The 17,806-nt window shown below is 32.2% G+C and overlaps 1 protein-coding gene across 2 annotated transcripts; it reads right to left on the reverse strand.

Annotated features, from left to right (window-relative positions):
* Positions 1-691: 691 nt before the first annotated feature.
* On the reverse strand, positions 692-7,372 carry LOC107948381 (uncharacterized protein At5g03900, chloroplastic). Of its 2 annotated transcripts, none has more exons than XR_001697349.2 (14): positions 6,843-7,352; positions 6,132-6,239; positions 5,923-6,023; positions 5,739-5,822; positions 5,269-5,344; positions 5,110-5,175; positions 4,886-4,975; positions 3,938-4,003; positions 3,211-3,353; positions 3,006-3,092; positions 2,857-2,920; positions 2,029-2,172; positions 1,239-1,465; positions 692-1,126 (listed from the first exon to the last, which is right to left on the reverse strand). XR_001697349.2 is itself a non-coding variant. In XM_016882910.2 (14 exons), the coding sequence occupies exons 1-13, from the start codon at positions 7,227-7,229 to the stop codon at positions 1,322-1,324; spliced, it is 1,560 nt and encodes a 519-aa protein (XP_016738399.2). In that variant the 5' UTR covers positions 7,230-7,372; the 3' UTR covers positions 692-1,126; positions 1,293-1,321. The 2 variants fall into 2 exon arrangements, 1 of the variants encoding a protein (XP_016738399.2); XM_016882910.2 differs by having other exon boundaries at positions 1,293-1,465; positions 6,843-7,372.
* Between the last annotated feature and the right edge of the window lie 10,434 nt (positions 7,373-17,806).

Consider the following 17,806-nt stretch of genomic DNA (forward strand, 5'->3'; position numbering starts at 1 on the left):
TTGTTTGAACTGGATCGGTTGGATCAAATCGACCGAAATACCAGTCTAAAGAGAGGCATTGAATCAATTAACTCAAGGTGAAAATTGGTATAGAAAAATTAAACTGGACAAAAAATCAATTGAATCGAATTTTAATTTTTTTAATAAATTTTTAATAAATTATTTAATCCAATTGAACGAATCAATTGAACCAATTAGTCTTTCTAAATAAGGCCTCTTTCTAAATAAGGCCACGAGACTTAATTTTTGGCTTTTTCTTCTTTTATGATTATGCCAGTTCTGTGTTGATGTGTTCCCAATATTATGGCCGGGCCTTCCATTCTAATGCCATATGAATGGTATTCAATTTTTCAAAACAAATATGAAATTTTGAGTTGGCAAGATTTAAGAAATTTAACCAGTTTTTACTTTTTACCAATGTTTTCTAAACCAGATCGGCATTCAAACCAATTAAGCCACCAACTCGAAAAATTTACTAAAAAAATTAAAAAATTCCAATTCAACCAGTTCAGACACTGATTCAACCAATTTTTAGCCAATTCAATAAGCAATTCAACCAGACTTTTTGCTGCTACGTACCGATTTCCAACCTAACTGGTTCAAAAGAACTTCGAGACTGATTCCCAGTCGGATCAGTCGGTCTGATTCAGTTCAAATAACATTGCTTTTTACATAATATACCAGTGTACCATTTAAGTCCAAAAACGCTCGTCTTTTCAACCAAAATATAGTAGCGATTGATCTCTGAGTCTCAACGCTGTAAAATGTAATGGTTTACAATATGAATCATTTACAGTTCACAGTAAACAGAAGATGGTGAAAACAAATGAAGTGGATTTGATATCATAACCTTGACCTTCCGCAATTCTATAATGATACGCAAATGATAAAAAAAAGGAAGTGCGAGGCAATTTAATGAAAAAGCTATACTATTATTACCCCCTCCCCCCTTCAGCTATTCCAGCCAGCACTAAAGTGAGATCGCCTGTTGCTCTTTTGTAGAATTGCCTCTTCCATCAATGGTATGTCAACAGTTTCAGAGTGACAGCTTCCATAATCTACTGTCAATCACTTCATGTAATGATGCTCTCTGCTAAGTGAGGGCACCAACTTGAGCAGCCTGAAGCTATAATAAATAGATATGAAACCGTGTCAGAATAGCAGCTCCGAGGTTTGAGACCTATATGTAAATGTATATACACACACATGTACAATGAGAGAGAGAAATAGAGAGATGCCTGCTATAAGTCGTAAACATTTAGGGTTTAGCAAAGAGATCTTGGAAAAATTACCAAGCAGCCATACTCCATATAGGCTCTTTTTAGTCTGACTTCTCAATTTCTCGGAGTCTTCGATCCCACTCTCGTGCTTCATAGTCTTGCTGAACCAAGTCTCTGTCAGTACTATACACAATGCGGTCTGGTCCTATGACTGTTTTTTGTGCCATATCTCGAGCACTCAATAGCTGGCATATATAAAGAATAAATAAAGATTATTCCACGGGAATAGGTTTACCTATGCTGATCGTATACAATGAAACTTGGAAATTCGACACAAAAATAAAATGTCATTATCATACAAGTATACATCGATAACTAAAATCAATATAATAGGAAAAATTATTTCAAACATACAAGGGCCAAACTATAATGGGCAATATCCCACATTGCACCACAGTGAACTCTCAGGGACCCCAATCCTATTTATCTTCTCATAACCAAGAAGGCAAGATCACATAGAGATGTGATTTAGCATGCAGAGATTGCATACTAGTGGTCCAAAGGGATCTTTTAGTATAGGAAGATAAATCAGGAAAGAAATGCAAATAAATTAGACATCACTGCACTGATCAACATTCGAATCTTAACAGCTATAAATTAATTCAAACTCACATATAATGTTAAACTGTTTTAGAAATGTGTAATTGCCTATTATGGAATAGAAGAGAGTAGTGGCATAAAGCTACTTAATGGAAAATTATAACACCACCTTGATGAAGAAATCAAAATGCAGGTGTAAGAAGGATACCTTCCGCCTTAGTGAAAGATCAGGCAATTCAAGTGCTTGAGCAAACCGTTTTCTTATTTGGTTTCTCTTCTCTATATCAGCATTCCTTTTACGAATGAAGAACCAACGAACCAAAGGAATTGCAAAGAAAGAACCAGCATAGATCTGCAAAAAAATTGTTTTATAGAAATCTTGAAAAAGCAAAGCAGAAGCAAATTTCATTCTAGAAATGGAAAGAAACTAGAGTTTCTGAATCTTCTATAGTTTTAATGTATGAGTAATACTGTATCCAGTTTCACGATACCTCATCTCCTCAAAAGCAAGGGAGAAGACATGAAAAGTACATCCAATGTCACAGACCAGAGAAGCAAAAAAGAGCAATTCTGAACTTCTATTTACTTCAACATGCTGTATCTAGTACTGAGTAGCAACAGACAACTCTTCAACCTACATATCTGACATTGCTAATCCATAATAATAAACAAGCATGCTTATATATTGGACAGGCATCAGGGCCTCAGAACATGAAACTTTATCTAAAGGCAGAAAGCAAAATGCATGCATGGACATAAATATAGTGAAGAGATATCTTAATGTTATAGAGATTCGGGTGTTTGTTATCATGTAAGAATACATAAATTGTAGTGACAGAGGTGATAGAGATTCAAACTGAGATACTAAGAGAATATGACATGGACACAGAGAGGGAGTAAACTTTTTATGCATCATATTGCATATTTCATCCAAGAAGAAAATGTAAACGCATAATGACCTCCTACTTTTCCCTACAGTTAAGTTTTTCTGTTCCATAAAACAATCTTATAGAAAAAGATAAGCAACAAATCGTACCTGAAGTAGAGGGAAAATGTCCATGACAAAATTAATAAATCCACTCAGTCTAATCGCAGCATCTCTTCAAACAAAAGTAAAAGCAGCACCATTAGAGATTCAGAACATAAGAAGCACAGATTGAAAGAAACACTGAAAGAGGACTGTACTTTAACATTGTTCCAAGAATTATGACTCCAAAGAGGTTAATGGCACCCAAACCAATGACCATTGCTCTCTCTGATGAGCTTGTTTTACTGCATAACAAATGCTTATCAATACAGAAAAACTCCATAACAGAACAAACCCTGTCAACTAAATGCACTACGTAAAAAACACACAAAAACACACATATAGGGAAAGGAGAGGAAGAACCTAAATTGCCACTCCTTCTCCTTAAAAAATTTCTCAATTCCCCCAACCCAATCACTCCATCTTCTTCCTACATATTCCTTCCTTCCACTCCTCTGAGAAGAAGCTGTCCGCTGCAGAGACTGAAATCTATAGAGAATATTTCCCTACACAGATAGTTTTGTAGTTCATAAGGGCATAAAGGCAGGAACTCTTTTTCCAGAAATGTAACATGTGAATGACATAATTCTTGGTCCCAGAGACATCTCAAACAATGCTACCTTATCTCAAAATCATAAATTTCAAATCTTTACACTTTGAAGTAACAATAAAAGGAATTTATCATTGTACAGACACATATATGTCCTTGGTCTCACAGACACGGACCAAACATTGGTACCTTATGTCAAAATGATAAAATTCAAATATTTACATTTTACAGCAACAATAAATGCAATTTGCCATAGAACACACAAGCGAATCTGTCTCTGTCTCAGAGACAGATCGAACCCTGGTACCTTATGTCAAAAACCATGAAATTCAAATATTTACATTTTAAAGTAACAATAAATGCAATTAGTCATAGTACACAGACACACACGTCTTGGTCTAACAGAGAGATCAAATATTGGCTCCTTTGAAAATAAAAAATTTCAAATATTTACATCTTAAATTGACAATAAATGGAATTTGCCATGGTTCATGGACATGTGTGCATTATATGTAATGCATATAAATTGTTTCTACATACCTCTTCATCTATTTTTGGCTGGCCATCAAACCGCAGAAGAACAGGTAAGACATACGACTCATCACTCTAGAATTGAGCAGAAAAAAAAAAGTCAAATAACTAACAAGGAAACAAATACAAACACCTTGGAGCCTTTGATGCAGGCAAGGACTAATTAGTAAATAATTAATTGACAAATAATTTGAAATAAGAACAGCCCCAACTTCAAACAGTTTTCAACAAAGAGAATTTGGAATATTAGTTTTGAGCATTTTGTTAAGGGAGAAACCAGAGTAATACTGATTGTGAAGCTTTTTACACAGAACTTTTTTGAAACACTTATTAGGCAATATTATATATTTAGTTTTTAATATTTTATGACTTCTAAAAGTAATGTAATAAATAATTAAAATATTTTATAAGAGAGTTGTTAATTATGATTAATTATTTAAGGGAAACTTGTGCAAAATAGAGAAATTTCACAACCATAATGAACCGTTATCTATGCTATTACGTAAGTAGCATCTACAACTGCAATAAACGTTAGTGAACCCTACCACATTTGAATCCCTGCTTATCACTTCTGGATTACTTGACCATGAACGACTTATAATATCAAAGCAAGCAAGTAACCATCAAATATATGATTATGTGCCAAACACTATTTGATTAAATGATCTATGACGTACAAATGCAGAAATAAGGTTGACAGACAGTGTGCAGGGACTACAATGCAAATAAAGAAATAATCGAGTCGATAGTAATAAAATTTTTGTTTAGGTGATGCAATGACAGAACAGGAATAGTTGCATATGGTCAAAGTGTGAATAAAACAAATGTGATCATGAGAGAAAATATTTCAAATTCAAGTCAAAATAACACTAACTAGAATTCAGAGCAACTTGTAAGAAAAAATTTACATGCTAATTACAAGCTAGACTAAGATTAGCTTTTAATTTATAATCATACCAATGCTCCCTTTGTGGTAGGTAAATCAAGATATGGAGCAAGTTCTTCAGCTGTGACAACACCTCCATTAGAAGTTATGTATTGTCCAATCTGCAAATTTTGGGTGGAAAATGGTAAAAGTTAGTAGGGGTAATAGAACACTTAATAATCAGAATAACTACTATCAGAAAGCTGAAATAATATGTTTCGAGCATTGACCAAAGAAGTTAGTGCTGAAGTATTACCAACTTCCACCTTTCTTCTTCAATTCCTTGATTTGGATCACCATCCCCGAAAACAAAAGAGAAAACCTAAGAAGATGTCACAAATGAACTAATTTTCTCTGAATGTAAAACAACTGAGCAAAATCATACATGATCCATTTGTTTATATTCACATCTTACAGATTCAATAAAGTTCATCTTCTCATCATCATCAGTTCGTAGCCGTCGCCTCCTATAATAATATGGATCCCAGTACCTTAAATAAAAAATTAAAACAGAGGAGGAGGTTATGTAAGAGTTTGAACTTATGAAAGGAATACAGATTACAGAGACAATATGTTTTAACATTAGATTATAGCATAAAATAAGGTAAATTGATGGCCCAATCTCATTTATCCAATGAAATAAAATTAATGTGAAACTATCAGATGTACCCAAACGTGGATGACAAAACTTTTACCACAATACAAACTGATTTGTCAATTCTAGAGCAATTAAGCAAACAAAGTTACTTTAAAACCTAACCTATCTACTTAATGTTGTCTATAAGCATCCCCTAATTGGCCTGATCAGTGAGAATTCTCAACCGTGATTAACAGCCTATTACAGTCTAAAACTGCTAGAGTTCTTCATAATATAAAAAGTATTACCAAAACAAGTCAGTTGGACTCAAGTAGAAGGTGAACCCTGTGTCATATGATCTGCCTCCTCGTCTTCCACGATTGTCTTCATCGCTGCCATCAGATCACATAGTCAGCATCTTGCTTTCAATAACCACTGGTGTAGAATTATGTAGTTATATAATAATTCCTAAGTGTCAAGGTTAGTAGGTACCTTCTACTTGTAATTAGGGCAATAATTGTTGTATAAACAAGAACAATTGAAGCTATAAGTGCTGTCCCGAAAGAAACTCTAATTAAATATTCAAGTGCAGCCTGCCAAAAAAGTAAAAGACTAAATTATTGCCCATAATGTTTGACATCCAGGATTTTTCTCCTTAGCCTCGACAAAAATGAAAAGAAAAATAAGTTATGAAAGTTCACCTTTGCTTTATCAACCCAAGGTTCAAATTTTATCCTAAATGACTTGGCAGCAAGTTTTGAACGATAATCTTTTGGAAAGACATAAAGGACATCACCTTCATCTGAAACCTGTTAAAACCATCTTGACAAAAAAGTGGAACTCACAAATCAAGAACTTCAAAGATCCCAGAAATAGATATTATAATACTAGAACAAGTCCCAAGAAGCAACATGATAATCCCCATACAAAAATCAGAAAAGGCTTTCCTACAGAGTAAGTCAATAACACAGGCAGGCTCTAGATTACTTCAGCTAGTTATCCAAAAACATACAACTAAAAAAGATAGCTTGGCTTCTAGAAATTAACTTTTGTAGGTCCAACTAAACCATGTATTTTCGTTTGTATGTTCAAACCGCTCTATCGAAACTCCTTTAAGTCCAATAACCAACAGTGAGCAGCATTTTAGTACAGCAGATACATCAACGGAGTTACACTGTTCGAGATCACTTCCAGACCATATCTACATCTATTTTAGCTTCAACCATACACCAAATCTCTTTTTTTCTTTTTTCTTTTTTTTTGGGGGGGGGAGGGGTGAACAAGTAGAGAAAAACCGATATGAAGTTGCGCATTTCACAATCTACTTTGGCATTTCGTTTCAAATAGTAATTCCACTCAACGAGAACCCTAACACAGATCAAATTTATGGAAGTTATAAAAATTCAAAGTACCTCCAAGAAACCGTTAGTATCGGAAGCAAGTGCTTGAAGAGCCTTTTTAGCTTGATTCAAGTTAAGCCCAGCTTTACTCGAAACATCTCCAACAGTAACCCTCCCGCCAAACGAGTCAACGGCCTCCATTGCTCGTTTTCTGACGTCAGAGGGTAACTTATCAGTCTCGACCGTACCTCCAGGCCTAATCGCGTCGCTTCCAACATCAAGACTTGCCTTAATGACGGGAAATGAAACCCTAGGTCTCAAAAAGTTCCCGGATGTTCTCGAGAACGTAGAAGAAGAAGTTAGTGGTTGGATTCCCGGAAAATTGAGAGAAACTTGGGGTTTTGAAGTTAGGAGACGAAACTTAGGTGATAGAGTAAGGCAAGTAGAGATTGAGGCCATCTTACGCAATTCCAAATATTATTAATTTTTGAAAAAAGAAGAAATTACTAGTTTCTTTTAGCTTCGGCAATGGAAGAGAATTTAGTTGTCTAGAGGAAAAGTGGTAAACTTGGCGGAGAAGAAGAGAGAGAAAAAGCGGGAGGATTATGTTTCTGGATTTACCTTTTTGCCCTTCTCGATATTTTTAGATTGACCATTATCTCCTTTAAGTTCGGCTTTTCATTTTAGCATGTTCTTTTGCTCGCTATTTATTTGGAGATTATTTTGAGTGAAATTAAAAAAAATTAATGGTTGTAGTGAGTTTAATTATTTGGGTTAAATATAAAATTAATATTAAAATCTGTTTGTTTAGTTTAAATTAATACTTATAGTTTTTTTTGTTTTAGATTAGTATTCAAATTTTTTTGTCCACTAGTTAAGTATTTGAGACTAAGGTTGTTAGTTTTTTTTGACGTGACAACGTTGCCTACTCATGCGTCGCCACGTAGCATGTGTTCTTTAGCCTCTTTTACTTTTTATTTTCTTTCTCATTTTCCTTCTTTTTTTTCTTTTTTTTTCCTACAAACTGTCATACTTTTACACTGTTAGCCACCATCTAGCCTCCTCCAATGAACTCTCTAACCAACGACGACCATCGTCCGACTTTCTTTCTTTTAACCTAAAGCTGAAGTAGAAGAAACAATTTTAAACGAAAAATACAACCTAAAACCTTGCAACGCTCTCTAATCTAATTTCTGCATGAGGTCGTCTCCATCTCAACGTGAGCTTTCCCATTCATTTTGACTTTCAGAAAATTTATACACTCTGTTAGTTTCAATTCTTCCATAAATGTCTTTATAAATGAATAGTTTGGAAAGCTTTAAGCATAAATTGAAAATCCTTTGTTTGATTTCTCCCGCTTTATTAATTTACCAATAAAAGTATTGATATTTAGCCCAAAAATTGGAAAAAGGTTCAAATATTTGAAATACGAATTTGTCAATTCATTAGAGGAAAAACTTTTAATCCCTTGATAAGGATTTATGCACTCTCGTTTAACCTTGTTTATGTTATCACAATATCCAGAAATTTTGTAAAAGAATTGATGAATAGGAGGTTTTATAAATTCAAACATGTAGACAAAGATAATGTGTTGGATTCATCTTCATCGTCTTGAGCAATCTGGTAACCTCCAGCATCTTAGAAAACTCTTGAGCAATCTCTGAGCATTTTGAGAAATGGCCATAAATCTCATTCAAAACCAGCATCAAATTCACACTAGAAACAACCTTCACACAATTCTCCTGAAATCTATCAGAGCCGTTTTCAAATGCTCGATTTGCACATGTTATTTTAGGGCTTTTTGTGTTTTTACTTTCGTGGTCTCTTTCGTGGTTTCTTTATATAGAGATTCGCAACTACTACAATTTAGGATTTCATTACAGTTTTCTATGAAAGACTGTTTGGATCTGGAGGAAAATTTTCTTTTTGTATTTTAAATTATTTAATGGACTTTTAGTGTAAAGTGGTGTCTTTGCATTTAGATCTTGTTGTACTTTACTTGGGTTTGGAACTGGTCAATAAGCCATCTTCGTTGTTGCTGGGAATGAAGTGGTAGGTGTTTGGATAGGAGGAAAGTGAAAGAAAACGATAATGAAGTGGTGGGTAAAAGAAAAAGAAAAAGAAAAATAAGAAAATAAAAGGAGGGAAAATAAAAAATTAAAAAAAGGCCAACTAGAATGTCACGTGGTGGCGTGCGATTGGCCAGCGCTGCCACATCAGAAAAAAAATTAACACCGTTAGTTTCAGGTACCAAACTATTGGACTAAAAACAAGTTCAAATACCAATCTAGAATAAATAAAAAAACCATAGGTACCAATCTAGGAGAAGTGAATAAGTCTGGACACTAATTTATATTTAAACCTAATTATTATAGTAAAGATATTATAATAAAATATATGTTTGGATTTAAAGATAATATTAGGAATAAGATTAAAACAGAAAATCATTATTAAGGATATTTAAATCAAAATGTTTATATATATAAAATAATAATTAGTAAAAAAATTAAGGTTAAATGTAAAATTTTTAACTCAAATATCAAAATTATATTCATATTAATATAACAAAATATGAAAAATTATTTGACATATTGTTAGTGAAGCTTTTTAAACTCCACAAATGAATTTAGGGTTTAATAAATGTATTATAAAGTGAAGTAAAAAATAAAAAAAATTATATAAATAATTGTGATATTTGTCTCACCTCCAATCTATTTGTGAAGTCTAAAAAATTTCATAATTTATAAGTTATATTTATATTAAAGAAACAATTAACAAAACAAAAAAATTTTAAAATGGATGGTGGAGAATATAATATATTTTATACACCTCAATAAAATTATACTATGATATTTATATATTTTAATAATAGTTAAAATTTTAAACTTTTATTTGCACGCGATGTTATTTACGATAAACTATTCCATTAATCCCTCTAAAATAGAATTGTTCTTAATTTGATCACTCTAATTTTTCTGGTCAATTTAGTCATTATCTCACTAACGGGAAGCTGACTAGACTTATCACGTGTATTATTTTTTCATGTATCTTTCACATAATTAAGGTATTATAAATAAAATATTAATGATTTATTAATGTTATTTAAGAAATTTTAACCCTATAGAAATTTCTTCATGTCATCTATTCATTGTCAATTTTAAGGTTTCTTATTTTTCTTTATCTTCTTTCTACTATATTAGGAGTTTCTTATTTTTCCTCCCCATAAATGAACTGATGAAATTAAACTCATCGAAAGTGTCTCCGAACTATCTTCAACAGCTTCTTTGTGTTCAACAAATATCTAAAATTGGAATTTACCTATCAAATTTAAAAAAGAAAAAAAAGGGAATTAAAAAAATAAAAATCGTCCTATCTTTATCCCCTAACTTTTATTTTGAAGGACAGAGATAGAATTAACTAAAAAATTGAAATCAATAAATGAGAATCAAATTATAAAAAAATATAATTTATTTCTGTTTTGTTTGTATGATAATTCAATCATAAATTAAAAAAAAAGAATTAAGATGTTTAAAATGTAAATGGAGTATCACTAATTTCTGCAAAATTTGTTCATAGTTTTTTAAACTAACCTTATCAAAATTGCAATAGAGAATGCTATTGTAAGTTTAGAACTTACTCTGTCTTTCCATTTAGTTGTAGAATGGGGGAAACTGTTGAGCTTCAAATTAGCTTTGTTTTTCAAATTTTGTTGCATTTGCAGTTCTTATGATACCAATTTGAAGATTAATGGTTTTTAAGAAACTCCTAATTTGGTAGAAATGGGATGAAGAAGAAGAACAAACCCTAAATTTGGCAATGTAGAGATGAAGGTGTAGAAAGTTTTGTGGGTTTAAAACCTTTATGGTGCTTTAATAAATCATTATTATTTTTAATTACAATACCTTAAATATGTATAAAATATGTGAAAAACTAATACACATGTGGTAAGTCTAATCAGCTTCCTGTTAGTGAGATAACGGTTAAGTGACCATTTTGAGAAATTTTTATAGCAGTAGTGACTAAATTAATAAAAAAAAATTTAAGTGACCAAAATAGAAATGACACTATTTTAGAGTGACTAACGAGGTAGTTTACCTTTTTACTTATTTGTTTGAAAGAAAATCGAATTGCAGGGAGGTTTACAATTCAAAGCAAAAAGTGTAGAAACTAATTATTTATTTATTTTTTTGGTTCAATATTATTGTTGAAAGGAAACAAACATTTACCTCATTTCCCTCTACTCTCTTTAGAGACTTTTTTCTCCCTCAATTTTTGTTACCTTGGATTTACCATGAGCGGCTACCTAGTGGTAGTCGATGTTGCTTACATTTTCAACCACTATAGTTCATCTATTTTCCTTTTGTCTTTCATTTTGGAAAAATAACTCAAGTCATTGTCCTTTCTTCTTTTTTTTATCAATTTTCCTTTTTCAGTGAAAGGTGGTGTCTTGGTTACCTAGGGGTTCTTCCTCTTTTCCCGTCGCTAGACCATTTCTAGTTTCCTCAGCAATTGTTTTGAACCTTTTGAGAAGGTCATTGTAACATCCTTTACCCGAGCTCGCAACTAAACCCGAGTAAAGAATGTCACATTTTTTAGCCAATCACTTCACCAAAGTTTAAACTATTCATTCACGTTCCACTCATCATTCTAGACTATTTAAATTTATTTAAATGTTCTTGTACCATTTTTAAACTTCTTTAAGACCTAGTTTCGAATGGAGATTGTTCAAGGTCTTTTTTTTTAAAAGTAAAACGATATAATTTTCACTCACAAGTCTGTATGTCTCAAGACAAGAATTTATATGTCTCGAGACATTACTCTAGTACTGTAGCTATTTTGGTTCAAAATTTGCTTGTCTCAAGACAAAAATGAATTAGTCTTGATACATGGTCCTGAAATTGTAGTATTTTAATTTGAAGTTGACATGTCTCGACTCTTTGGCTTTTAGGTCTCAAGACTTGGAACAGTGGACTCATTAATCAAGTTACAAACATTTTTGAAACAATATTTAAACATCATTTTCATTTCCATACATTCTTATGCACCTTCCAAGCTTAAAATTACACTAAAAGTCAATTTAATCTTCACAAGTTCATTTGAACTTCTCTTACATATTAGCAATTCTATCTCTTATATTAACTTCTTAGCATTACATCTGTTTTTATTATTTTCCCTCCTCCTCCTTTCCATTCCACATCCTATATGTACATATATACATATATATATATATATATATATGAGAATCTTTGACTTTTAGTATAGTATGCCTATATATAATATTAATTATTTTTCACTAATTGTACGTATACTTTTAATAGGGTTGTCTACTTGAGTAGTTGTTACTAAATTATTTATATCTTAGCCTACAGAATTTAGAATTAAAATCTGCTTCTTGTTTTTGAAACTAGACTTAATGAACTTTTTATCAAAAGAATTTAATTTTTAATAAAGTAATTTAATACAATATTTTCTTCAAATTATCCCATATTTTGCTACTAGGCAAATTTGACTTAATTCCACTAAAATACATTTATTTTTTAGTAAAGATTTCTTATAAGGTTGTTGTTTATTTATCTTGAAAATAAACTCATTAAGATTTTCATAAATATGAAATTCATCTCTTAGTTAATTTTTTTTATAATTTTTAATAATTTTTCAAAGTCAAAATTGGAGAAACTTAAATCATTCTAATCTTGTCTCACTAAAATTAATATATCTTATAATCTACAATTCCATTACTTACATCATTTATTCTATACAAAATTAGACTTGATAGACTTTAATTTCATATTCGGTTCAACCACTAACTCAATTTATACAATGTTAGGTGAATTTTGAAAGTTAAGTTATTACTACTATCGAAAAACTATTTTAATGAAAATATTTGCTTTTCCATGGTCCTTTGCACTAACTTTCTTTTAAACATACATAACCACTATACTTTTGATTACTATTCAATTTAGTCATTTATATTTATATTTTGACAACATATTAATTTCTTTACCTTAAAGCTTCTCATAAAACAAATCATATTTCTCTCTTTCACTAGAAAACTTGGTGTTTCTACATATCATACTTCATCAAATACTTTTTATCTCTACTATTTCCAATTAAAATACAAATGTCATACATTTCATTCATAACATATTTAACCCAACTCATTGAAATACAAGAAAAGTTAATGTGAAAACTTACCTCTTTTTATGATATTTTCTTCTCTTTTGCTTCTCTTTCATTTCTTTCTCAACTTTATCACTATCCTTCTATTTTCTTCTAGTCTTCTTCTTTTCCATTTACTAATTTCTTGCTTTTAGATTGTTGAATATACTCTTTAAGATCTGTGCTACAATTTTCCTTCTTGGAGGATATGGAAATTCTCATTATTTTAGGAGAAAAATGGTTAAAATAATAGAAAAGGACTAATTGAATAGAAACTAATTTTTTTCTCCTTTCTTTTTTTTTCTTTCCTCACTCTTTTTTTTTCCTTAGCTTTCCTTGTCTTCCCTCCTGGCTGAAAACATGTATATATTCTCTACATTCTTCTTTCATTTTTTTATTTTTTAAATTTTAAGTACCAATCATTTTATAACACATTTCCCACCTTTAATCATCATCTTTTCCTTTTTTTTCCTTTTATTTTATTTTATTGTTTTATTTTTTTGCTACCTCATGTTGTTGTCGTTAAACTCCAAATGGGTAGAAAATTTTACACCTTTTCTGTAACACCCCTATCCCGTGACCGTCGCCAGAATAGGTAAGGGGCATTACCGGGCTTGTAACTCATGTCAGAACCGTAAAATTTTGAACTTTTTCTTGAAATAAAGGTCATTCATTTAGATAAGTACTAAGCACGGCCAGGGATAAAATTTAAACTTCTCTAAGTAAACATTCAAAAGATGCCATTTTCGCATGGCTTATATACATTAACCAAAATATTCTTCCGCCACTAGTCTATTTTATACATGCCATAAGATAATCCAAAACATAGCAGTACCAAACAGTGGATAGTGATAGTGTGACTAGTTGCTGACGATCCCCGAGCCTGTAGCTTCGCAATGAGATCTATAAAACAGAGGAAACAGAGTAAACGGAGTAAGCATTACAATGCTTAGTAAGTTTTAAGCAGTGTCAACAGATAACAATCAAATTATAACATAGTTGTTCGTATTTTTATTTCACTCTTCCTTCGGGCATACCATCCCTTTACCGAATATGCACATCTCATCATATACAATAGGCAGATAAACTTTCACATAAAAGTGAGCTCATGTGACATAGATATATCGTATGATTTCACATAACCTCTCACACTGATCCGATGTCACATAATCATAGGAATAGTCTCATAGATTGCTCTCGTATGCATCACATAACTACCTTATGATTTAGTGCAAATCAAGCTCACATATAAACTTGGAGTACATACCTGTTTAACCTTTCGCATTGAATATATTTATAAGCAATTCTTATTACGAAGTCTTACCCGGACATAATCTCCACACGAAGTTATCGGGTCTTACCCGGACAAAATCCCCACACGTAGTCATCGGGTCTTTAGAGCTCGGATATAGTACGAGCACGAAACTTACAGACATTAATCAGTGATAATATTCTTGCATAAAGCCTGCGGGGTTTTAACCCGGATATAGTACTAACACAAATGCCCTTCGGGACTTATCACATTTATACACTTTCACATCCATCACGTTGGCCACTCGGCCCTGTCGCATATATACACTTTCACATTCATCACATCGGCCATTAGGCCTTATCACATATATACACTTTCACATTCATCACATCGGCCATTAGGCCTTATCACATATATATACACTTTCACATTCATCACATCGGCCATTAGGCCCTATCACATATATACACTTTCACATTCATCACATCGGCCATTAGGCCTTATCACATATATACACTTTCACATTCATCACATCGGCCATTAGGCCTTATCACATATATACACTTTCACATTCATCACATCGGCCATTAGGCCCTATCACATATATACACTTTCACATTCATCACATCGGCCATTAGGCCTTATCACATATATATACACTTTCACATTCATCACATCGGCCATTAGGCCCTATCACATATATACACTTTCACATTCATCACATCGGCCATTAGGCCCTATCACATTTATACACTTTCACATTCATCACATCGGCCATTAGGCCCTATCACATATATACACTTTCACATTCATCACATCGGCCATTAGGCCCTATCACATATATACACTTTCACATTCATCACATCGGCCATTAGGCCATACTATCATTTCATATTCGAATACTCATAAACTTACAATATCACGATTTAGAATTCAAGTATGGGTTTAATCAATAGCTTATGAGCAACTAAAACAAGTTTATCAAGGTTCACAACATAATCTCAAATTCAGCACAAGCTGTTTTTCCTGAGCAATAGTCACTAAATTATTTATAACTGGAGCTACAAAACTCCAAATCACTTTCCTTTAATTTTTCCTGAATATAGACTCGTATATCTTCCATCCATAAAATTTCCAGAATTTTAGGTTTGGCCAATTAATACCAGATTTTTCTTAAAGTTTCCCCTGTTTCACTGTTTGACTAATCTGACCACTCTTCACTACGAATCAAATTTCTCATTTTACAGAATTCAAAATGTGTTGTATTTGATTTCATTTGAAACTAGACTCATTAAGGAGTCTAAGCATATAAATTTTATCTTATAACCATTTTTGTACAATTTATAATGATTTTCTAAAAACAGAACAGGGGATTTCGGAGTCATTCTGACATCGTCTCACACAACTTTAAATATCTCATTATCGGAATTTCCTTTGCTTACACGGTTTCTTTTATAAGAAACTAGACTCATTAAGCTTTAATTTCATGTCTCATTCAGCCTCTAATTCAAGTCCATAAATTTATGGTGATTTTCTAAAGTCATGTTACTGCTGCTGTCCGAAGCAAACTATTTCAAATTACCCTTAAATTCCCAAGCTCAAACACTTAAGAACTTACCATTTGAGCTTAGAACATATCATGGCCACATCATATCTTATTAAATCAACTCATCATGTCCTATTATAATTGAATTTACTCAACTTTTAAACACTTAAAACTTACCTCGGATGTGGTCGAACAATTTCGGTGGCTATTCGATCACTTTTTCCCTTCCCTTATCCAACTTTGGTCCTCTAAGCTCTTGAGCTTAATTTAACAAATAAATTGATTTAATCATTTGAGCATCAAAAGAGGAACTCAAGGTACTTAGCCCATATATATATACATTAGACATTAAAGTCACATACATATGAAATCATAAATCAATTCAACATATTAGCCCACACTCTCTTTTAGCCGATTGTCTAAGCCAAGATAAAAGCATCAATATGCTTGCCTCTAGCCGAATACATGCAACACCAATCTTCTTCCTATGGCCGAATATGCATATCTATGTTGAGGCCGATTATATGCTTAATACTTCCTACAAGTATAGTTACTTGTATTGCTTATATATCATTTTGTTTCAAGTTCAAAACTCGGCTAATACGCATATATACACTAGTAATCAAATACTAACATCTTGCACTTCACCTTACTACCATTTTACATCTACTTTCTACCATGGCCGAATGCATCAAGACACCATACCATTCAATTTTGGTCATGGGTTACACAAAGAACTTAATGTCTAACTCAAAAATGCCAAAAAGAAAATCCAAGAGTCATCAATCACCATCACATGTATCATTACAAAGCTTTACACTTAGCATGCAAATGACATCAACACAAATCCACCTTAGCCGAAACTTAACTCATCTTCATGCCTCATCACCACAACATCAAACATCAACCAAGAAGACAACACCCATGGCCGAATATCATCTCCATCTCATAGCAAAGATTTAAACCATGGGCTAGGTAGAACTCAAACTAACAACTAAAAACATGCATGAATCTCAAGGACAACATCAAACATACCTTAGTCTAGCAAACCACCATAGCTGATTTTCTCAAGCTCTTCCCCTTCCTTTCTTTCCTCTATTCGGCCAAAGATGTTCAAGAATGAACACTTTTTTTTGTTTTCTTTCTTCAATTCACGGCAAAGGGGGGGGAAACATGGATGAGACAATTTTTTTCATCATCATTTACCTGTCCATTATTATTTTATTACCCATACTCCTTATTTTATTTTATTGTTTCCTCCCATGATGCACCAACACAACATGTCTATGACATGTTTTGCCCATCACCCTTTGTCCATCCTAATGTCATGGCCGGCCGCTACTAGATGGGGGGGAAAAATTGACATGCAAGTCCCCCTTTTTCAACATGCACTAATAGGTCCTTATGTTTTGATCTATCACATTTCAAAAATGTCACACATAAGTCCTATTGACTAAATTCACATGAAATTTACTAAATCGAAGCTTAAAATTTTCACACATTTATTTTAGACAATAAATATCATATTCAAATAATTTGGTGACTCGGTTTAGCGGTCCCGAAACCGCTTTCCGACTAGGGTCAAATTAGGGGTGTCACATTTTCTTTTTATTCAATTTCATCATTATTTCACCAACTAATCCAATTCCACCATATTTCCAAGTTTAATTTCCATAAATTTCCGTTAAAATTTACACTTCACAAGCTATGGGATTTGAATGTCATCAGTCTCCAAATATGAATTAAAAATATAAATTTTATATGTAATGACTTGACTTTCAGTAATGTTAAAAAATACGGTTTCGGAACCCCATTTACGTAAACTGAGTTTGTAAACATTAAATAAGAATATTTTGGAGTTATTAAATAAATGAATTGAAATTTGATTAAGTAATTTAGTCAAAAAAACTGTTAATTAAGGCCAAAGGACTAAATTGTAAAAGTTTAATCGTTATAAATTTTTAATTAGGAAAAGGCTTGAGAACTTAAATGGTAATTATCCAAAGGACCAAAATGGATATTTAACTAATTATAAGTAGATGATAGTGGAGTGTGATGATTAAATACATTTAAACTAAG

The sequence above is a fragment of the Gossypium hirsutum genome, chromosome A04 (genome assembly GCF_007990345.1).
Source record: "Gossypium hirsutum isolate 1008001.06 chromosome A04, Gossypium_hirsutum_v2.1, whole genome shotgun sequence".
NCBI lineage: Eukaryota > Viridiplantae > Streptophyta > Magnoliopsida > Malvales > Malvaceae > Gossypium > Gossypium hirsutum.